The sequence below is a fragment of the Oncorhynchus mykiss genome, chromosome 6, assembly GCF_057628025.1.
Source record: "Oncorhynchus mykiss isolate SJ-2025 chromosome 6, ASM5762802v1, whole genome shotgun sequence".
Taxonomy (NCBI): Eukaryota; Metazoa; Chordata; class Actinopteri; order Salmoniformes; family Salmonidae; genus Oncorhynchus; species Oncorhynchus mykiss.
In genome coordinates this window covers 27,728,350-27,751,068 of record NC_143027.1, presented here as the reverse complement: position 1 = coordinate 27,751,068, position 22,719 = coordinate 27,728,350, and the positions used below count along the sequence as shown (strand labels likewise).

Genomic DNA, 22,719 nt, shown 5'->3' with positions numbered 1-22,719 from the left:
TTTCAAAAGGCTGTTGGATGTGTAACAGTATAACTTTAGACCGTCCCCTCGCCCATACCCGGGCGCGAACCAGGGACCCTCTGCACACACCAACAACAGTCACCCTCGAAGCATCGTTACCCATCGCTCCACAAAAGCCGCGGCCCTTGCAGAGCAAAGGGAACCACTACTTCAAAGTCTCAGAGCAAGTGACGTCACCGATTGAAACGCTATTTAGCGCGCACCACCGCTAACTAGCTAGCCGTTTCACATCCGTTACAGATGCTTATCTTTCTATTGGCTCGTGACTACTTTATCGTTCTACGGGTCGCAGTGGCAGCCATTTTTTGACAGGCTACTGTTCCTGATTTATATGCTAATTTGTAAGTATTTTATTATTGGAATGCCTTTCATGTCGCTATCCCAATTGTTTCATTGACGTGTTTATTTCATTCTATTTGGGAGACAACAAATTGAACCCTATTTTGTATTATTGAAGAATTGTGAATTATGTTGGATGATGACGATAATCCTGTCTGACATGTAGAGTTCAGTTCTATGGCAATCTCTGATAGATGAGAGGTACCTGAGGATGAGGGTATGAGACATGAGGGGCCTGAGAGATCTCCAATAGGTGGCATTATAGAGACGAGCCTGAGAGATGAGGTCTCCAGTAGGTGGCGGTATAAAGAGGGGCCCGAGGGATGAGGTCTGCAGCTGTACCCCTCTCAAGAAGAGGGGGGTTAAGGGTTACACTTTGGTGTGTTTGGTGTCGGTTGGTGATTTCGCTACTCCTGCCGAACTAGAAGACCACAATTTGAAGAAAATTGGGTGACCTAGATTTCGTTTAGGTAAGAGTCGGTTGCCTCGACTCTTGTGAAACTATTTCTTTAAACTGTGGGGAAAGTTCTCTACTAGGTACAAATTAGCTAAAGTAGGTAATTGTAACACACTGGTAGTGACTATTGGATACAAGCGAGTGTACTCATCGTGGGGCATTAAGTGCAATACACTTAAAACCTGTTTACCATTTCCATTCGATACAAGCTTTGAAACAGGTAACGTTACAGTACATTTTTGACGATTTTGAGTTGTCCTGCATAATTATGTCAACGGAGAAAGAGAGAGGCGTGTGTCTTTTCTGAAGATGATGCATGTTAAGTTATGTATTGGTCATGAATGGGACAGAAATAAGATTTTCGAGCTCGATATTCTAAACTTTGCAATGCATGGTAAGAAATTGTCAGCTGCCATAACAGTAGGTTATCAGTTTCAAGTAAGGATATATTTCAAATAGTTCTTTATACTTTTAATTCTAGCATATGAGGTGAGAACACCCATTGCAGAATAATGTGGTCCTTCTTTTTCTCCACACAAAGGTAATTGCTATATGGCTTGAAACCCATTGAAACCCATTGGCCAGCTGGACCAAACACATGTATAGCTTGAGTTCTTTGGAATTCCTCCAGTTGCAATTCATGCTGTACAGACATAATGTCTGGCTGCATGTACCCATGTGTCTGCATTGAGTTTGTTTTTGCAGGGGCTTTGTGCCTTTGCATTAATATCGAAGTCTATGTCTGTCTATGGAAACCACAGGCAACGTGTTTAAAAGTTGTCCATGTTGCTGGAATGCAGTCTGGGCAGGGCTGAGTTGGCATACTGTTGTGTCACTGGTACAGTCAGATAGTGGAGGTATAGTAACACTGGTTAAAAGTGACACCTTGGACAGCTGAAGTTTGAGTGTCCATTTATGCATAGTGGGCTGTGCTGCTTTAGTGCACAAACACACATTCAAGACAGGCCCTCCTAATCAATACCATGGGAGTCTAATGATGGTGGTAGAAGTTCTGCAAAGAACTCCTGTGTTCTCTGAGTGTGTGTGACTCGAGTGATGCTGCTCTGTCTGCTCCTGGACAGTTAATCTTCCCAGCAGCCATCACCGTGACGCATACCGTGCCATCTTTCTTCCTCTCCGCCGCCTTTCCCTTCCCAAAACCCTAATTGTGACTATGTCTGTGTTTTTCACGCTTCATTTGGGAATCACAGCCGAAAAACAACCGTGCATTTCACTCGTTCTCCCCCTTACTCTGCCACTTACTCTGTCACTTCACTAACCTCACGTGTCCCCAGTGCTCTTCCCATCTCCATTCAGAGAACCGTTTGGTGTAGTGCTAGGCTATGCTGCCACTCAGTCCTTCCTCTCACCACCTGTAGTTTTCTGGGTCAGAGAATAACACGCCATTTGTCTTTCATCATCAGGGATGGTCTTTGAAGCCAACATGCCATTTGCTCACACGTGTAATGAGATTTTTGTAGTGTGGTGGCTTTTGATCACTGGAAATCTGGAAAATGCTGAATCTCTGCTTGATGAATAAATCCCTTGTCAACCACATTCCCCCATACACCTCTCTCCTGTGGAACATAGATCCAGGCCTGCAGTGACATAGGTACCTATGTTATTTTAGTACAAAGACAATGAGGATACAGATAGTGGATGCAATACTGCTCCTGATCCTCATTATTTTCCATTGGAGAGAATGACACATTATGTGGTTTCTGCTTTTGTCTTAGTATTGCTCTGTTTTTTAATCTCGGTTTCTGCCTGCCAGCAGGAGTGAATATGCACAGACATGCAAACTGCCCTTGGGTGTCTTGTTAAATATTTGTCACTTTTGAAACTCTCAGCTGGTGCTTTATGCTACCCTTTAATGCCTATCTTACTGAGCAGTATAGGTGATTAATTCCAGATTGTCGTGTTTAATCTACACGTTATAACACAGCAAATATATGTTAGAGGCCTACAATGGGTGTATTTAATCCCTCTTAGATATTTCATTTGCTTAGTAACTGTTTCACATGTCTCCATTATTCCCTTTGTCTCATCTCTGTTTGGGAGCAAGTGACAGGGAAGCACAATAGTCCCTGTCTGGCTCTGACAATAGCCATAATGAATGGGCCTGAGGGAGGAAGGGAGATAATACTACATTCTAGTCTAGATAAAGAGAGAAATAGGGGAACATAGGGGGATATTTTTCTTAGCAAGCCATTTGTTATGTGTCATATATGAAAGACCATTTATTTTGTCTTTGTATACGTCAAAGGAGCCATGGGGACCTTCCAAACTCAGACTGCCACTTTTCAGCAGGTGTTGGCTCGTACTGTAGTGCAACGCTTAAGACAATTGTAGCCATATGTATTATTTTACCACTCCAACATGCCATTGTATTTGAGTTCAGGGCAATGTATTCTGGCTAGATATTGTGCATTTGGAGAGGTCCTAGAACTTTCAAAGAACTTGAAGAAAAAGTAATGAGAAAAAGAATGATGGATCTTTGGTAATTATTTTCTCCAGGGGAGCGAACTGGGACATAGTTGGCCTGGTTCAAAGACTGAAGGAGAGGGGGGTGACCACCCTTTATCCCCTTCACTTTTGAAAGAAGGGGGGAGAAAGTGGGTGAGAGGTTGAGGGGTATAGGGGAGGGGGATTTATTTGGTGATGTGAATTCCATGTGCATAAGCAGAGAAAGTAGAACTGTGGGCAAACTCATAGTTTGGAAGGACATACGAGATTTAAAAGACAGGAGGGTGTGAGAATGAAATGTTTTAGTAGATGTACGTTTGTTTCACATTTGTTTTGGTTAACATATTGAGTCCATGTTTCTTTCTCGTACTCTGGTTTGGTTATGAGCAATTACAGACTGGCAGGGAAACATGAGGGTGGACCTACAGGCCATCACGCTGTCCCTCCCATCTCGCCACCAAACTCTGTTACTGTATGCATCTACTCTCTCCCTCACTCGCTCCCTCTTTATTCTCTCCTCCCTGTAGCTCCATCTACGTTGGTAGACACAGAATTGACTAAGAGTAACCTAAGCGCATGTTTCTGGTTAGCCAATCAGGATTACTTCCGAGTCCCTCTCCCCTATACACCCCAGCCCATTCATTCTCTCCTCAGTCCCCTTGTCTGTCTGCTGAGCCGGAGGGCCAGTGTGATTCGGCTGGGCTTTTTAAAAACAGTCCCCTTGTCTGTCTGCTGAGCCGGAGGGCCAGTGTGATTCGGCTGGGCTTTTTAAAAACAGTCCCCTTGTCTGTCTGCTGAGCCGGAGGGCCAGTGTGATTCGGCTGGGCTTTTTAAAAACAGTCCCCTTGTCTGTCTGCTGAGCCGGAGGGCCAGTGTGATTCGGCTTGGCTTTTTAAAAACAGTGGATGTTGCATTATTTAGTTTTGGTCACCAAGTTTGTTTGTAATTTTGCTTTATTCATTTTGGGCTGCATAGGATCTGTCAGTCTCATTCCTAATTGTTCCATAAACATTTACCCCCCCAGCCTCTCTTATCCCTGAAACTGACATGTACAGTCGTGGCCAAAAGTTTTGAGAATGAAACAAATATACATTTTCAGTCTGCTGCCTCAGTTTGTATGATGGCAATTTGCATATACTTCCTTCATAACAGAATGTTATGAAGGGTGATCAGAAGAATTGCAATTAATTGCAAAGTCCCTCTTTGCCATGCAAATGAACTGAATCCCCCAAAAACATTTCCACTGCACCAGGAGCATCTCCTAAAGTTGATTCAGCTGCGGGATCGGGGCACCACCAGTACAGAGCTTGCTCAGGAATGGCAGCAGGCAGGTGTGAGTGCATCTGCACGCACAGTGAGGCAAAGACTTTTGGAGGATGGTCTGGTGTCAAGAAGGGCAGCAGAGAAGCCACTTCTCTCCAGGAAAAACATCAGGGACAGACTGATATTCTTCACAAGGTACAGGGATTGGACTGCTGAGGACTGGGGTAAAGTCATTTTCTCTGAATCCCCTTTCCGAATGTTTGGGGCATCCGGAAAGAAGCTTGTCTGGAGAAGACAAGGTGAGCGCTACCATCAGTCCTGTGTCATGCCAACAGTAAAGCATCCTGAGACCATTCATTTGTGGGGTTGCTTCTCAGCCAAAGGAGTGGGCTCACTCACGATTTTGCCTAAGAACACAGCCATGAATAAAGAATGGTACCAACACATCCTCCGAGAGCAACTTCTCCCAACCATCCAGGAACAGTTTGGTGATGATGCCTTTTCCAGCATGATGGAGCACCTTGTCATAAGGAAAAAGTGATAATTAAGTGTCTCGGGGAACAAAACATTGATATTTTGGGTCCATGGCCAGGAAACTACCCAGACCTTAATCCCATTGAGAACTTGTGGTCAATCCTCAAGAGGCGGGTGGACAAACAAAACCCCACAAATTCTGACAAACTCCAAGCATTGATTATGCGAGAATGGGCAGCCATCAGTCAGGATGTGGCCCAGAAGTTATTTGACCGCATGCCAGGCCGGATTGCAGAAGTCTTGAAAAAGAAGGGTCAACACTGCAAATATTGACTCTTTGTATCAACTTCATGTAATTGTCAATGAAAGCCTTTGACACTTATGAAATGCTTGTAAAAATATCTAAAGACACTGAAGCAGAAAACTTTGAAAATTAATATTTGTCATTCTCAAAACTTTTGGCCACGACTGTGGAATACTATTGTATAAGGGAGATTAACTCCTCTTTCTTGCATACATGTTTTATGTTCTGTTTCTAAAGTACAATAGCACCTGGACGTCTTTTCACAAGTTTGTAGAGAATTCCTGGATGTAATTGCTTTCACTTTTGACTCTCATATTTCTCTCTCATTCATTCAGGCAAATACACTCTCTCTCTCTCTCTCTCTCCCTCTCTCTCTCTCTCTCAGCTATGCATTTTCAGGAGTGGTTACAATCCCTTCGTACCAGTGGGGGGGTTCGAGGACCTGAAAACAAAGACTTCTGGAGCCTTGTCCCCTCTCTCCCTTTGTCGTCCTCTTTCTCCTTCTCCTCCCTCTCTCTATCCCCATCCTCTCTGCTGGGTATAGGGGCTCTGGCCTCCTTCACTGCATACTGGCTGGTGACTCGCCCTCGGCCCATGCGCCCCCCTTGTGATCTGAATGCCCAGTCTATCCCTGTACAGGTGAGAGCATTGTGTTCTGGAAGCTTCAAGGAGCAGATGAGTGTTAGTAAGAGTAATATTTATTCCGAACAGTCATGTTTGTGTGTAATAGTAGTTTGTATTTATCGCTGTATTTTGGTTTGTAGTTATACTACTACATTAACGTTGATTATATTAAAGAGCTGAAGAGGGGGAGTTTTATGGAGTCTGTGTATTGCAGGGAGAGCCCAATTGGAGGCGTTCAGCTTTGCTCAAGGATGACGTTCTGTTGGAGTTCTACTATGATGACACCAGGACAGCCTATGACATGTTCCAGAGAGGACTGAGGGTGGCAGGTGAGCTGGCCGGACACAGTGGACTAACAGGCTAGTTAGGAGCACTGACAACTTACCAGACATGCCAGAGTGTACCTGACTAGATTGTTGATGCACAGGGGATGGCCCATGCCTTGGCTTCAGGAAACCTGGGGAACCTTACCAGTGGATATCCTACACTGAGGTCTGTGGAGTGTGGATCTTTGGTCTTTGATTATTATTACCAAGTAATTACATTATAAGGTATGCTCAAGCTCTATTCATTGATTTGAATTATTGTTGCTGTCTGATTGTCCTGTTTTAGGTGGCTGAACAGGCACAGGTGCTGGGCTCTGGGCTTTTGGGCAAAGGCTGCCAACCAAACCCTGAGCAGTTAGTTGGAATATTTGCCCAGAACAGACCAGAGGTACAGAAGGCTACAGATTCCTTCCCTGCTATTCTACGTAGTGTGATGCCATGATGTTTAATCCTAAGATTTCCCTGTCTGTTAGAGCACTGTCCTTGTAGAGACTCCACTAATGTAGTGACCAAGCATCAGTTAGGAAGGAGTCTGGGCTCTGTCTTTCTAATAGTGATGCTCTGTCTCCCTCTGTTGGTGGCAGTGGATCATTTCAGAGCTGGCCTGCTACACCTTCTCAATGGCTGTGGTGCCCCTGTATGACACACTTGGAGAGGAGGCCATGGTGCATATCCTCAACCTGGGTAAGGCTGGAATACTCTCTCTCTGTGTGTGTATATATATATAAAGTTGACAGACCTACTCATTCCAGGGTTTTTATTTATTTTTAATAGTGAATACATCAAAGCTATTAAATAACACATCTGGAAGGATGTAGTAACCAAAAAAAGTGTTAAACAAATCAAAATATGTTTTATATTTGAGACTTCAAAGTAGCCACCCTTTGCCTTGATGACAACTTTGCACACTCTTGGAATTCTCTCAGCCAGCTTCATGAGGTCTGGAATGCATTTCAATTAACAGGTGTTCCTTGTTAATTTGTGGAATTTCTTTCCTTATGTGTTTGAGCCAATAAGTTGTGTGGTGACAAGGTACGGGTGGTATACAGAAGATAGCCCTATTTGGTAAAAGACCCAAGTCCATATTATGGCAAGAACAGCTCAGATAAGAAAAGAGAAATGACAGTCCATCATCCACCATGAAGGTCAGTCAATCTGGAAAATGTCTTGAACTTTGAAAGTTTCTTCAAGTGCAGTCGCAAAAACCATCAAGCGCTACGATGAGGACCACCACAGGAAAGGAAGACCCAGAGTTACCTCTGCTGCAGAGGATTAGAGTTACCAGCCTCAGCAATTGGCAATTAACTGCACCTCAGATTGCAGCCAAAAAAAATGCTTCACAAAGTTCAAGTAACAGACACATCTCAACATCAACTGTTCAGAGGAGACTGCATGAATCAGGCTTTCCTGGTTGAATTTCTGCAAAGAAACCACTACTAAAGACACCAATAAGAAGAAGACTTGCTTGGGCCAAGAAACACGAGCAATGGACATTAGACTGGTGGAAATCTTTCCTTTTGGTCTGATGAGTCCAAATTTGAGATTTTCGGATGCAACCGCCGTGTCTTTGTGAGATGCAGAGTAGGTGAACAGATGATCTTTGCATGTGTGGATCCCCTCATGAAGCATGGAGGAGGTGGTGTGGGGGTGCTTTGCTGTTGACCCTGTCTGTGATTTATTTTGAATTCAAGGCACACTTTTGGTTTGCACTTGGTCCCACTATCATTTGTTTTTCAACAGGACAATAACCCAACACACCTCAAGGCTGTGTAAGGGATATTTGACCACCAAGAAGGAGAGTGATGGAGTGCTGCATCAGATGACCTGGCCTCCACAATCACCAAACCTCAACTAAATTGAGATGCATTGGGATGAGTAGGACCACAGATTGAAGGAAAAGCAGCCACAAGTGCTCAGCATATGTGGGACCTCCTTCTGTTGGAAAAGCATTCCAAGTGAAGACTGTTGGAAAAGCATTCCAAGTGAAGCTGGTTGAGAGAATGCTGAGTGTGCATCAAGGCAAAGGGTGGATACTTTGAAGAATCTCAAATCTCAAATATATTTTGATTTGTTTAACACATTTTTTGGTTACTCCATCATTCCATATGTGTTTAATAGTTTTGTCTTCACTATTATTCTACAATGTAGAAAATAGTAAAAGTTAACAAAAACCCTGGAATGAGTAAGTGTGGCCAAACCTTTGACTCGTACTATGTATATAATATACAGTTGAAGTCGGAAGTTTACATACACCCAGGTTGGAGTCCTTAAAACTTGTTTTTCAACCACTCCACAAATTTCTTGTTAACAAACTGTAGTTTTTGCAAGTTGGTTAGGACATCTACTTTGTGCATGACACAAGTCATTTTTACAACAATTGTTGGAATAATTCACTTTCACAATTCCAGTGGGTCAGAAGTGTACATACACTAAGTTGACTGTGCCTTTAAACAGTTTGGAAAATTCCAGAAAATTATGTCATGGCTTTAGAAGCTTCTGATAGGCTAATTGACGTCATTTCAGTCAATTGGAGGTGTACCTGTGGATATATTACAAGGCCTACCTTCAAACTCAGTGCCTCTTTGCTTGACATCATGGGAATAAAAATTAAAAAATCAGCCAAGACAAGTCTGGTTGATCCTTGCGAGCAATTTCCAAACACCTGAATGTACCATGTTCATCTGTACAAACAGTAGTATGCAAGTATAAACACCATGCAACCTTCATACCACTCAGGAAGGAGATCTGTCTCCTAGAGATGAACGTACTTTGGTGCGAACAGGGCAAATCAATCCCAGAACAACAGCAAAGGACCTTGTGAAGATGCTGGAGGAAACAGTTATAAAAGTATCTATATCCACAGTAAAACGATTCCTATATAAACAGAACCTGAAGGCCCCTCAGGAAGGAAGAAGCCACTGCTCCAAAACCTCCATTAAAAAGGCCAGACTACGGTTTGCAACTGCATATGGGGACAAAGGTCGTACTTTTTGGAGAAATGTTCTCTGGTCTGATGAAACAAAAATAGATCTGTTTGGCCATAATGACCATCGTTATGTTTGGAGGAAAAAGGGGGAGGCTTGCAAGCCGAAGAACACCATCCCAATCGTGACGCATGGGGGTGCTTTGCTGCATGAGGGACTGGTGCACTCCACAAAATATATGGCATCATGAGGGAGGAAAATTACGTGGATAAATTGAAGCAACATCTCAAGACATCAGTCAGGAAGTTAAAGCTTGGTCGTGAATGGGTCTTCCAAATGGACAATGACCCAAAGCGTACTTCCAAAGTTGTGGCAAAATGGCTTATGGACAACAAAGTCAAGGTATTGGAGTGGCCATCACAAAGCCCTGACCTCAATCCCATAGAAAAGTTGTAGGCAGAACTTAAGTATGTGTGTGTGTGTGTGTGTGAGCAAGGAGGCCTGCAAACCTGACTCCGTTACACCAGCTCTGTCAGGAGGAATGGGCCAAAATTCACCCAACTTATTGTGGGAAGCTTGTGGAAGGCTACTCAAAACGTTTGACCCAAGTTCAACAATTTAAAGGCAATGCTACCAAATACTAATTGAGTGAATGTAAACTTCTGACCCACTGGGAATATGAAAGAAATAAAAACTGAAATAAATAATTCTCTCTACTATTATTCTGACATTTCACATTCTTAAAATAAAGTGGTGATCCTAACTGATCTACGACCGGGAATTTTTACTAGGATTAAATGTCAGGAATTGTGAAAAACTGAGTTTAAATGTATTTGGCTACGTTGTGTATATAAACTTCCGACTTCAACTGTATGGGTGTGTGTGTGTGTTTATTTATTTATTGGTCCACTCCTATACCACTGTCCTTTTAATCTTCATGTTAATTTTGGCTGTTTCACCTCCTAGCTGAGATCTCCCTGGTGATCTGTGACAAGGAGGAGAAGGCAGAGTCCCTTCTGGGGAATAAGGAGAAGGGTGTGACGCCTACTCTCTCCTGTCTGGTGCTCTTCAATCCCTGCAGTGATGCCATAGTGGAGAGGGGGAAGAACTGTGGAGTGGAGATTCTTCAACTCACACAGATCATGGTGGGAGGAGGGTAGATGTATAAAATGTAAAGAGGATGAATTGATAGAATAGATGCCTACTTCTTTGGTTGTGATACTGGATCAACATCACAAACAAAAGATCCCATCACACACCCTGTCGCTGGGGTTAGAAGTCACCTTGAGTACCACAGACATGACCGCGTGTGTGTGTGTGTGTGTGTGTGTGTATTGCAGGAACTTGGACGACAGAACCTCAAAGATCCTGCGGTGAGTTTTTCTGTGGTAAATGTCGATTGGGTCACAATTACAGTTTTTGCTGCTTCCTTACTGTTTTTGATCCTGTTGTCATTCATCCGTGTCTGTTTGTTGCAGCCACCCCAACCCCAGGACCTGGCAGTCGTGTGCTTCACCAGTGGAACCACAGGTACCATGTGTTTTTATAGATCTCTGTGTGAGTCCTCAAGTACCCCCACTACCCTGCATGTTAATCATATACTTAAGCATTTACCCACGCTACTAGGAATGTGCCCATGGGGGCCCACTGACAACCTCTCATTAAGTTATGAGATAAATTCTGGTGTTACACAGAGCCGTGCAGTGATGCCCTCCTCCAAACTAAACTGTGTTCTGTTTATTTGACCAGGAAAGCCCAAGGGAGCCATGATCACCCACGGCAACATCGCCTCCAATTCCTCCTCTGTTATTAAGATCCTGGAGGTCTGTTCTGGCTCCCACCTCCGTCTTGAATTCAGAAGGAGTTTCATGGCTAGCTACATTTTCTCTCTTTTTGTCTCACTCCATCCCTCGTTCCATCTCTCTCTGTTCTTCTCCCTGTAGTGTTTTAAGAGATGATAAATGGGATGTTTAATAGCCCTTGTGAATGCAAAATAGTTTACCCATAATTGTCCTTGTAAAATATACATTGCTGTTGTAAAATCTAGATTGCATATTTTAATTGGTTGTATGTCATCTCTATTATCCACGGTGTAACTTTTTTTTATGCGTCAATTATTTCCCTCCATTACAGGGGTCATTTGTAATTCAGCAAGAGGACGTGTCAATATCTTACCTGCCTCTTGCCCACATGTTTGAGAGGATGATTCAGGTAGCTCACCCTCTTATGATTACAATAATACTTTTCTATGTCTGTCTTGGTGACTATACATGTCAGACAGTGCTCTAAATGCTCCTGTCTGCCTCAGGTGTCCATGCTATGTCATGGGGCCAGGGTAGGATTCTACCAGGGGGATATCTCCCTGCTCATGGATGATATTAAGACTCTGAAACCCACCTTCTTCCCAGTGGTGCCTCGCCTACTCAACCGCATCTACGACAAGGTCAGCAGATGAGTGCAAATCCTATGATACTGTACCAACCCTACAATTGGTATTTGTTTATGTGGCCTTACTTCTAATTTTTTTATATGCTCTCTTCTGTGTGCATGCATGTCTGTGTGTAGATCTTAGGCTCCGTGACGTCCCCATTGCGCCGGGCAGTGCTGCACTATGCAGTGAGGAGGAAGCAGGCTGAGCTCAGCAGTGGGGTGGTACGTAACAACAGTCTGTGGGACAGGCTGGTGTTCAACAGGATTCAGGTGCGTCACTGAACACATACAGTGCATTCTGAAAGTATTCAGACCCCTTCCTTTTTTCCACATTTTGGTATGTTACAGCCTTATTCTAAAATTAATTAAATGTTTTTTTTCTCATCAATTTACACACAATACCCCATAATGACAGAGTGAAATCAGGTTTTTAGAAATTTTTGCAAATCTATTAAAAATAAATACCTTAAGTATTCAGACCCTTTACTATGAGACTCAGAATTTGAGCTCAGGTACATCCTGTTTCCATTGATCATCCTTGAGATGTTTCTACAACTTAATTGGAGTCCACCTGTGGTAAATTCAATTGATTGGACACACACCTGTTTATATAAGGTCCCACAGTTGACCGTGCATGTTAGAGCAAAAACCAAGCCATGAGGTCGAAAGAATTGTCCATAGAGCTCCGAGACAGGATTGTGTCGAGGCACAGATCTGGGGAAGGATACCAAACCATTTCTGCAGTATTGAAGGTCCCCAAGAACACAGTGGCTTCCATCATTCTTAAATGGAAGAAGTTTGGAACCACCAATACTCTTACTAGAGCTGGCCACCTGGCCAAATTTAGCAATCGGGGGGAAAAGGGCCTTGGTCAGGGAGGGGACCAAGAACCCTATGATCACTCTGACAGAGCAGAGTTCCTCTGTGGAGATGGAAGAACCTTCCAGAAGGACAACCATCTCTGCAGCACTCCAACAATCAGGTCTTTATGGTAGTGGCAGCATCATGCTGTAGGGTTGTTTTTCAGGGACTGGGAGACTAGTCAGAATCAAGAAAAAGATGAACGGAGCAAAGTACAGAGAGTCTTGATGAAAACCTGCTCCAGAGCGTTAGGTCCTTAGACTGGGGTGAAGGTTCACCTTCCAACAGGACAACGACCCTAAGCACACAAGCAAGACAATGCAGGAGTGGCTTCAGGACAAGTTTCTGAATGTTCTTGAGTGGCCCAGCCAGAGCCTGGACTTGAACCCGATCTAACATCTCTGGAGAGACCTGAAAATAGCTGTGCCCCGACGCTCCCCATCCAACGTGACAGAGCTTGAGAGGATCTGCAGAGAAGAATGGGAGAACTTCCCCAAATAAAGTTGTGCTAAGATTATAGCGTCCATACCCAAGAAGACTCAATATTGTAATCGCTGCCAAAGGTGCCTTAACAAAGTTGAGGCGGCAGGTTAGAGCATTGGACTAGTAACCCAAAAGTTGCAAGATCGAATCCCCGAGCTGACAAGGTAAAAATCTGTCATTCTGCCCCTGAACAAGGCAGTTAACCCACTGTTCCTAGGTTGTCATTGAAAATAAGAATTTGTTCTTAACTGACTTACCTAGTTAAATAAATAATAGTACTGAGTAAAGGGTCTGAGTACTTATGTATATTATTTTTCAGTTTTTTAAATTTTATATATTTGCAAAAATGTCTAACCTGTTTTTGCTTTGTTATTATGGGCTATTATGTATAGATTTGATGGAAAATCAATTGAATACATTTTAGAATACGGCTGTAGGGTAACAAAATGTGGAAAAAGTCAAGGGGTCTGAATACTTTCTTAATGCACTGTTAAGTCTCCCTTTTCAGAAAACTGTATTTGCTAGATGTAATTGGATTCTCGTTGTTTCTTTTCTGTTTCAGGCTAATTTAGGAGGTAATCTGAGGTTCATCCTGACCGCCTCGGCCCCCATCTCCCCCACCGTGCTTTCCTTCCTCAGGGCCACCCTCGGCTGTCTGGTGAGAATACCTGCCTGGAGCTCAGACTAAATATGTGGGTTTATTTCAGATGGGGGTGTGAGGTTTAGTGATGTGGAATGTGCCTGCTGCTCTGTGCAGATCTTTGAGGGCTACGGTCAGACTGAATGCACAGCAGGCTGCACCTTCTCCATGCCAGGTGACTGGAGTGCAGGTAAAGGCTGACTCTGACTATGGGAAACTATGTACTTCATATCTGGAGACGACTAGTCACTGATCCCAGTAGCTGCATGTTGGTTATACTCTGGTACTGTGTGTGTGTGTGTGTGTGTGTGTGTGTGTGTGTGTGTGTGTGTCTCAGGCCATGTTGGTGCTCCATTGCCCTGTGCCATGGTGAAGTTGATTGACATTCCTGATATGAACTATTATGCCAAGAACGGAGAAGGAGAGGTGAGGGGGTAACAAAGCATCATGGTGTTATTGTACAACATACCCAGCAAAAATGTATTCCTCTGGCTGTTGTGTATCATATGCTGTTCCTATATTAACACTGTTCCTACCTTTCTGCTGAGTTAGATCTGTATCCGTGGCCACAGTGTGTTCCGGGGTTACCTGAAAGATGAGGAGAAAACAACAGAGGCCCTGGACCGTGATGGCTGGCTGCACAGTGGAGACGTGGGCCAGTGGCTACCGGTGAGCTGGGTTACAATAGAGGACAATGATCAGTAGATCCTCCAGTCAGTCAAGTCACGTAGATTTTTATGTGAATGTGTGTCGGTATGTTTTCCTGTTAGAATGGGACACTTCGCATCATCGACAGGAAGAAGCACATCTTCAAGCTGTCCCAGGGAGAGTACATTGCCCCTGAGAAGATTGAGAATGTCTACATGCGTTGTGTCCCTGTGCTACAGGTCTTTGTGCACGGAGACAGCCTACAGGTATTTGTGATATTTGTGATACTCTCATATTCACTGTCAGAGAATAGTCCCTTTTCTAAGAATCAGTCATTCTTTCTAACACTGTTTTTATGTTTTTTTTCTTCTGTGTGAATGTCCTGTTTCCAGTCTCACCTGATCGGTATTGTTGTGCCAGACCCAGAAGTGTTCATTGACTGGGTTAAGAAGAGGGGAATCGTTGGATCCTATGAGGAACTCTGCCAGAATCCAGTATGTGACGTCACCCTGGTTCACTCAATAGGCCATCTGCACCTTTACAATGTTTGCTGTTGTTGGATTGTATCAATTCTGAAGGTACTGATTTGAAATCTTCTCTCACTACAGGATGTGAAGAAAGAAGTGTTAGAAGACATGACAGCCGTGGGGAAGGAAGCTGGGCTGAAGTCATTTGAGCAGGTGAGGAATCTTCAACATGAATACAGGCATACATTGACTTCATATTTGTAACAAATGGTGCCATGGTATATGAAGACATAAAACATGGTGTAACAGGAAACTGAATACAACATAGAGACATGAGTCTGATCCTTCTGCCATCTCTTTCCTCACTGTCAGGTGAAGGACCTGCACCTGCATCCAGAGATGTTCAGTGTGAGCAACGGTCTCCTCACCCCCACTCTGAAGACCAGACGAGTGGACATCCACAGGGTCTTCCAGGAACAGATCACAGACATGTATAGCACAACAGCCATCTAGAAGACCTCTATCCACTGTCACATGTTCACACACTCCAATGACATTTACAGTTGAAGTCAGGAAGTTTACATACACTTAGGTTGGAGTCATTAAAACTCGTTTTTCAACCACTCCACAAATGTCTTGTTAACAAACTATAGTTTTGGCAAGTCGGTTAGGGCATCTAAGTAATTTTTCCAACAATTGTTTAGACAGATTATTTCACTTATAATTCACTTTCACAATTCCAGTGGGTCAGAAGTTTACATACACTAAGTTGACTGTGCCTTTAAACAGCTGGGAAAATTCCATAAAATTATGTCATGGTTTTAGAAGCTTCTGATAGGGTAAATTACATAATCTGAGTCAATTGGAGGTGTACCTGTGGATGTATTTCAAGGCCTACCTTCAAACTCTGTGCCTCTTTGCTTGACATGGGAAAATCAAAAGAAATCAGCCAAGACCTCAGAATTTTTCTTGTAAACCTCCACAAGTCTGGTTGATCCTTGGGAGCAATTTCCAAACACCTGAAGGTACAACGTTCATCTGTACAAACAATAGTATGCAAGTATAAACACCATGGGACCATGCAGCCGTCATACCGCTCAGGAAGGAGACGCCTTCTGTCTACTAGAGATGAGCGTACTTTGGTTTGAAAAGTGCAAATCCATCCCAGAACAACAGCAAAGGCCCTTGTGAAGGTGTTGGAGGAAACAGTTACAAAAGTATCTATATCCACAGTAAAACAAGTCCTATATCGACAGAACCTGAAAGGCCACTCAGGAAGGAAGCAGCTACTGCTCCAAAACTGCCATAAAAAAAACAGACTGGTTTGCAACTGCATATGGGGACAAAGATCATACTTTTTTGGAGGAATGTCCTTTGGTCTGATGAAACAAAAATAGAACTGTTTGGCCATAATGACCATCGTTATGTTTGGAGGAAAAAGGGGGAGGCTTGCAAGCTGAAGAATACCATCCCAACCGTGAAGCATGGGGATAGCAGCATCATGTTATGGGGGTGCTTTGCTGCAGGAGGGACTGGTACACTTCACAAAGTAGATGGATCATGAGGGAGGAAAATTTACGTGGATATATTGAAACAACATCTCAAGACATCAGTCAGGAAGTTAAAGCTTGGTCGCAAATGGGTCTTCCAAATGGACAATGACCCCAAGCACACTTCCAAAGTTGTGGCAAAATGGCTTAAGGAAAACAAAGTCAAAGTATTGGAGTGGCCATCAAAGCCTTGACCTCAATCCCATAGAACATTTGTGGGCAGAACTGAAAAAGTGTGTGTGAACAAGGAGGCCTACAAACCTGACTGTTACACCAGCTCTGTCAGCAGGAATGGGCCAAAATTCACCTTATTGTGGAAAGCTTGTGGAACACTACCCAAAACGTTTGACCCAAGTTAAACAATTTAAAGGCAATGCTACCAAATACTAATTGAGTGTATGTAAACTTCTGACCCACTGGGAATGTGAAGCAAATCATTCTCTCTACTATTATTCTGACATTTCACATTCTTTAAACAAAGTGGTGACCCTAACTGACCTAAGACAGGGAATTTTTTACTAGGATTAGTTGAAATGTATTTGGCTAAGGTGTATGTAAACTTCTGACTTCAACTGTACATGAACTGTCTGTGTTTTCTGTAACTGGACAAAGATATGCAGTTTGTTGGATCTCACTATAGTACTAAAAACTGAGCATGTAGCCATGCCAATAGAGGTTATTGCTACAGTACACCGCTCAATACTATCAAACACAATTGGTACGGTTTTCAGGGGATTCCATACTTTTTAGATTTTTGGACATCACTATGTCAAATGTATTTTCATTATTTGCATATTATAGACAGTAGGAACAACAACATTAAATGGGACCAAACTATTTTCCTTGCAGAAAACCTGGCCATTTTTTTAAATGGTAGAGTGAGTGGGTAAGTAGACATTAGGTGAGCCTGATATTGCCCCCCTGGGCCACACTTCCATCCTTCCGACTAATACGTAGCATCTAAACCTCGGGAAGCTGTTTCTTACAGTGCAAAATAATTAATATTCACTTGTGTATTCTCTGATTCTAGAGATGATTTAGTGTTCTCAGTGAAGCTGTGGCTGAGATACAGTAGCTTTGAACAAGATATCTGCAATTAAATCATTCCCATTTACTGACCACTGTCCTTTCTCCAAAGTTATATAAGGGATTCAACTGAAACAAAGACATGCTCCAGAACTTATTTTAAACCTCCCGCTTTGGGCTGGGTGTGTCAATGTGTAGTTCATACTACGAGCAGAATTACCATCTTCTCAATTAGCCATTACATCCTTAGTTTGAAAGGGATTGTGCTGTGTCGTTTTCCCCACATGGGCCAGCCCCTAGCAATTCAAGATGTAGTCAATGAGCTTCGGCCCCTCGCCATTTGGGTGACCGCTAGAAAGATGCATACACAGTAGAGCCTGAGAAAACACAATGACGTGGTGCACATATGGCATAACATTTTCAGGGACTATTTTTAAAACTACTGGCAAGACATTATACAAAAGTACTGGAGAATCTCTCATGTAATTTATGCAGTTGCCATTAAATAGTGAATTTGTAAATGGGAAGAACAAACTGAATATTGATGAGATATGTTCACTGGACACTATTTTGACTAATTCCCAACAATGTAGAAATATTATTGTATGTTCCTTAATAAAGAACCTGATTATCATCAGTCAATTTCATTTAGTTGAAGTGTATGTCAAGGCAGATCACTGAAGGAGACTCTTCTTACATCCATTTATTGCATGGTTGTTCATAGAAAATGACAATGGAAAAAGCTTTACTGAAAACAATGTCTAAACAGGATGGTAAGTAAGAGCTAAAAAATAGACAGCTTCATAAAGACCATTAACATAACAGATTACAAGTCATGTTTCTCACTCAATAATAATGGTAATTAAGTTGAACTAGAACTATGTTTTGGATAAGATTATTTTTTTTAAATACACATTTAGTCAATAATGCATTTTGTACATAGCTGTCCACAAAGTAAAGGCACATTCATTGCATTGTTCATAGAAAAACAGTCAATTTGTCATGTTGAGGGAATTCTAAGGAACAATTTCATCCATTTTCCATTAATAAATATGCAACAAATGTGGGTATAATAGTTAAGTGATGTACTTAAATCATATGCATGACCTCCCCTTAGGCAATAACTGATAGATATAGTCCTCTCCTAGTTTTATTTTATCTGTTATGTAGTAGGAACATTTACTGGAGAGTTTAAATCAATAATTAATCTGAGGACAAACAATGGAACAAAGAACCACTTCGATTACGGTCAAATGGAGGAAAGCTATGGGAACAATGAACAGTAAGTGTCACTAGAGGGAGCAAGAGCGTTGCTTTTGGAAGGCAAGTACTCTAGCTCGACTTGTAAACCTACTGTACGTGAAGAAGAACAAGAGAAGGGTACAAGGACTATCTGTCATATTTTCCTTTTCAGAAGTAGGGGACGATTAGGGAACAAACAAACATTTTGACACGTTTTATACAGTCACCATCAGAGGTTTGAAGATGAGAGTTTGACATATATCCATAGCTGGGAAGCTGGAGTGGCTAGTGTTAAATACTACTTTCAATATATATATTTTTTACCCCAACAAATAAGCTCCTGGGCCACAATGCACAGGCTAGATCACTGTGCATAAACCCTGAGGGAAGGAGAAATACAGAGATTCAAATGAATGTAGCTTTCTGACCTACACTTCCTCTAGTCCGATAACATTTAAATACTAGTGTTCAATACAGTACCACCAATTTGTTACAATAAATTCCATATTGGTACGTACCTTGATTTGGAAAAGATTACAAAACTCAAATGATCAAAAACAAGTATGCAGCTTTGAGAAGAAATTGTGATCCACAGATATCCTACACATCTATAGTTATATGTGTAATTCTATGGTGTGACCCACAAATGAGAACGGTTTCATTCCATCATTTAAAAAATATATACATATTGGCTTATGATAATAGCACTTGGCTGATGGCTTGGTGGCAGGTAAAATGCTTGGAGTTGCTATCAGTGTTTCTTTAGACGTGAGGAAAGGGTCAGATGAGAGAGGTGGGAAGATGAGTGCAAGAAACAGTTGATGATTAGGATATGACCAAAGCTGTCCATTTGCACAGTGAGAAGGATTCTGAAGAGCAATCCATTCACTGAGGTTTGAAAGGAGTCAAGGCCAGAGGTATAGAGCGAGCCCTTCCTCTCCTTGGTGTTCTCTCCCTCTCTCAGTCATCAGCGACAAAGGACAGAGCACGCAGCTCACTCAGCTTGGCTTCATTCTCCCTCTGCTCATCACTCAGCCCTGCCTGGTCGATCTGATCCGTCAACTCTCTGAAAATATTGTGCATCTCCGTGAAGTACACCACCTGAAAGAAAGAAGGAAAGATAATGGTGAATTTACTGGGGTGGAAAACTTTAAGACGATGAGGGTCTTACGGAAAGAGAGCAGTTAAAGTTCAAATCAGAACCCTGCCCAGTCCACCCCCACAATCTAGCTACAATTTACTTACAACATGCAGAGGCTCATGGTCCTATAGCCCTTCACCTACACTAATGAGAAGCCATTCAGACGTAAAGGAGCGAGCCCGTAGAAATCAAACAACTAAAACAAACCCCAGCTCTTCAGTGGGTAGTGACCCTGCCTTTTCTCTCCCAATCTGAACATGAGATAGAGAGTGTTCGCTGAAAGCTTTCTTGACACATCCCACCCCTGCTTCTTCCCCCAGTTCATGAGTCAGGATCCCAGGAGAGATGCTTTGATGATTAATAGACTTTAATCACATTACAAGACTCCAGAAGAGTGGGCCGAGAATGAAAGTACTGGGAAATACAACCCCTTGAAACCCACACACATTTCAATATTTATTCATGCAGCGATGCATACGCTACAGTGCACTTTAGGGGGCATTTCGGACTTATTTGGAAATGCACACGTGTGTTCTGCATAGAGGCTGGAATAAAAGAAGAGCTGCTGGCAGATCAAGGCATTGAAGAATAGAGAGAGAGGCCATTTCAGATAGGAAAATGAAGATCTCTCTCTTGGGTAGGGAGAAGACGTAACCACATGCAACTATAAGAGATTTGTCACAGGATGCATGCTGGTAGAGAAATGATCATGTAGCCATTTTCAACTAATTACATTTTAACTGTGATTAACTATCCAAATGTCTATTCCACATGACGTGTTCCAGCTTCAGTCCAGTTATATTAACAGAAGCTAGTTGGTATACCCAGTGACTAACCGGAAGAGGAACCCAGTTTGAAAAGCCTCTGTGTTTATACCGAACTCTGTCACTTAGACCACATGAGTGGGCCATGAGTATTGGGTTACCAGTGCTAAAGCGGATATTTTTCATTTAAAAAGTGGCTTGGTGAAAAAGCTATGGGATACATGTCAGTTATAATGTACACCAGATCACTGTGTCCGGTCTGGGGTGAACATCCTTTATGTCATCCAGTCTCTACAATTAGCCCAGTAATCATGTGCCATAAACTCCACGGACCACCTATGAAAAGGAGCCAATGGCCAAATTCATAATTATTTATATTACCTTTTTAAAAAAAATATATATATATATTTTTTTACAAATGACCAAATACACACCCTCGTCACCCTGGCCCTGATGACTAAATATTTATTTAGACAGAGAGCTACACCGACTCATCTGACCTCAACTCTTTATTTCACTAACAATATTTAAAAAACATGAGATCATTTTTTGGAGGATCCAATAAGATCCCATCTCTGTCAATCTGGTCTATCAATTGCCTCAGGAGAAGTGCAATATAACTAAATCATTATGATTTAGCGTGTCAAAAGAACACATTTCTTTCTGCTAGTACAAGCAGTACAGAACACCCTAACCAAGAACAACCACAGGGAATCCACACTCAGACAATGTCTCAATTATCCAGCATCTGTACAGGTGGACAGGCACATCCGATCACAGCAGAGCATTGCGTCCCATTCATAGCCATTTCGTGAAACTCCTGCTAGTGGTGCTAGAGCTCAGAACAAAGGGAGGCATTGTGAGGGCGCCCTGGGAGCCATGCAGCAGGTCCGGGGGAGTGGGAGTCCAGACCGTGCATGGGCTGCTGTGCTGACTGACCACCCAGGAGTGGCTGTGTTGGAGGAGTGGGTGTGTAGACCAGCCCAGCACTGGAGTCTGTCCCTCTGGCCCAACTGCGCACCCCCCGCCTCCATTCACAGTGTTCTGGAGTTAGAGATGAGCTTTTGAATTTGAGTCATCAGCGCTTTGCCTTCAGAGGGCCCTCATTACTGTTTCAAGTCATTCTTTGCAGATGACTGAGTACAGACGTGCTCCAATGTCCATAGAGGACAGAGCACTGAAAAGGGGACACTAACAGTGGGAAGGCCCAAAATCTTCACCCAACAGTTTTATATCCACAACCTGTCTCTATTAAATCCTTATCTTATAGGGCATTGGATCCATGTTTCTACAATCATCATTCTAGGGAGAGGTGATGTCCAGTGTTACATTACAGAGCTACTATGGAGGAGATAATCCTGATCAATTAACAAGATTACCAAAGACCTAATGGCAGCTGCCAAGTTTATTCAGACTGCCTCCAGTGACACCATCTCCTGAGCTGTGAAGATCAGGCTACGCTGCTGTTACACAAGTCTGTCTTTACTCAGCCAGCCCAGGAGGGCTTCATTCACTTCCAGTCTTCCAGTAACAGTCATCACATACAAGCCTACCCTCTTGTTGTAATCTAACAGAAACACAGAGAAAGTAAAGAACTCTGTCACGGAAGACAGAACTATGGATAGATCAAAGGGCGCAAATATCAACTTCCTTTGAACCCCCTCTGGGCTAGCCTGGTTGTATCAATGACTAAATGTTGTTTGAGTCTGATAGGCAGCTTTCGGTCTGTCAGTGTGTTTGGGGGTGGGGTGCCAGCCTGGCCTAGTGACGTGGCCACTACTCAATCTGATTAGGCGTGTGCCAGTCTCTATCCCAAAAACAAAATGACATGGCTGGGGTGGGGTGCGGGGGGGTAGGCGTGGGCGACGGTTGAGGGTGCCCGGTTCAGCTGCTGGTCCGGTTAAAGCGAGACGGGCTTGCAGGTTAGAGGGGCTGGAGCCAGACAGATAGACGGACAGACCTGGGCCTCCCGGGCTAATCAGGGAGGCGTGGGGGGTTAATCACGTTAAGACTATGTGGAGGGAGACAGGAAGGATTACACTCTCTCTCCACTCCACTAGCACCCTCTCTGCTGTTGGTCAAAAGACAGCTGGGGGCAACACAACACTACAGATCAACAATCTGCTAAAATTACGAATAAAACCCATTGGAAACTTTTCGGCCTGGGATTGGACAGATGTGAACAAGTTTTGTGTATCAACTGAATGCTCATACATACCTAGGCCTAATAATTCATAACTGTGCATGTATATATGCATTACAAAGATGG

General features: G+C 43.0%; 1 protein-coding gene and 1 pseudogene across 3 annotated transcripts in view; one reads left to right on the top strand and one right to left on the bottom strand.

Annotated features, from left to right (window-relative positions):
• The first annotated feature begins 678 nt into the window (after positions 1-678).
• On the top strand, positions 679-17,940 carry LOC110525643 (long-chain-fatty-acid--CoA ligase 1). 2 transcript variants are annotated; one of them, XM_036979752.2, is made up of 21 exons: positions 679-830; positions 5,710-5,963; positions 6,163-6,277; positions 6,376-6,440; positions 6,561-6,662; positions 6,859-6,958; positions 10,165-10,343; positions 10,539-10,571; positions 10,677-10,728; positions 10,948-11,021; positions 11,332-11,409; positions 11,507-11,641; positions 11,764-11,898; positions 13,535-13,630; positions 13,730-13,802; positions 13,950-14,038; positions 14,165-14,281; positions 14,383-14,526; positions 14,653-14,754; positions 14,869-14,940; positions 15,100-17,940. In XM_036979752.2, the coding sequence occupies exons 2-21, from the start codon at positions 5,712-5,714 to the stop codon at positions 15,238-15,240; spliced, it is 2,154 nt and encodes a 717-aa protein (XP_036835647.2). In that variant the 5' UTR covers positions 679-830; positions 5,710-5,711; the 3' UTR covers positions 15,241-17,940. The 2 variants fall into 2 exon arrangements, with proteins under 2 accessions (XP_036835647.2, XP_036835646.2); XM_036979751.2 differs by having other exon boundaries at positions 693-1,037.
• A 51-nt stretch (positions 17,941-17,991) lies between these two features.
• The window catches only part of LOC110525642 (bridging integrator 3-like), a 53,890-nt pseudogene continuing 49,162 nt past the window's right edge, over positions 17,992-22,719 (bottom strand). The window contains exon 9 of the transcript XR_016496581.1: positions 17,992-19,646. The product of XR_016496581.1 is annotated as a bridging integrator 3-like (transcript). The remainder of the gene's footprint in view (positions 19,647-22,719) is intronic.

Coding starts and splice junctions, on each gene's coding strand:
- LOC110525643 (XM_036979752.2), top strand. CDS start 5,712: ATGCATTTTCAGGAGTGGTTACAATCCCTTCGTACCAGTGGGGGGGTT. Junction 6,278..6,375: donor GAGAGGACTGAGGGTGGCAG/GTGAGCTGGCCG, acceptor GTTGATGCACAG/GGGATGGCCCATGCCTTGGC. Junction 6,441..6,560: donor AGTGGATATCCTACACTGAG/GTCTGTGGAGTG, acceptor GTCCTGTTTTAG/GTGGCTGAACAGGCACAGGT.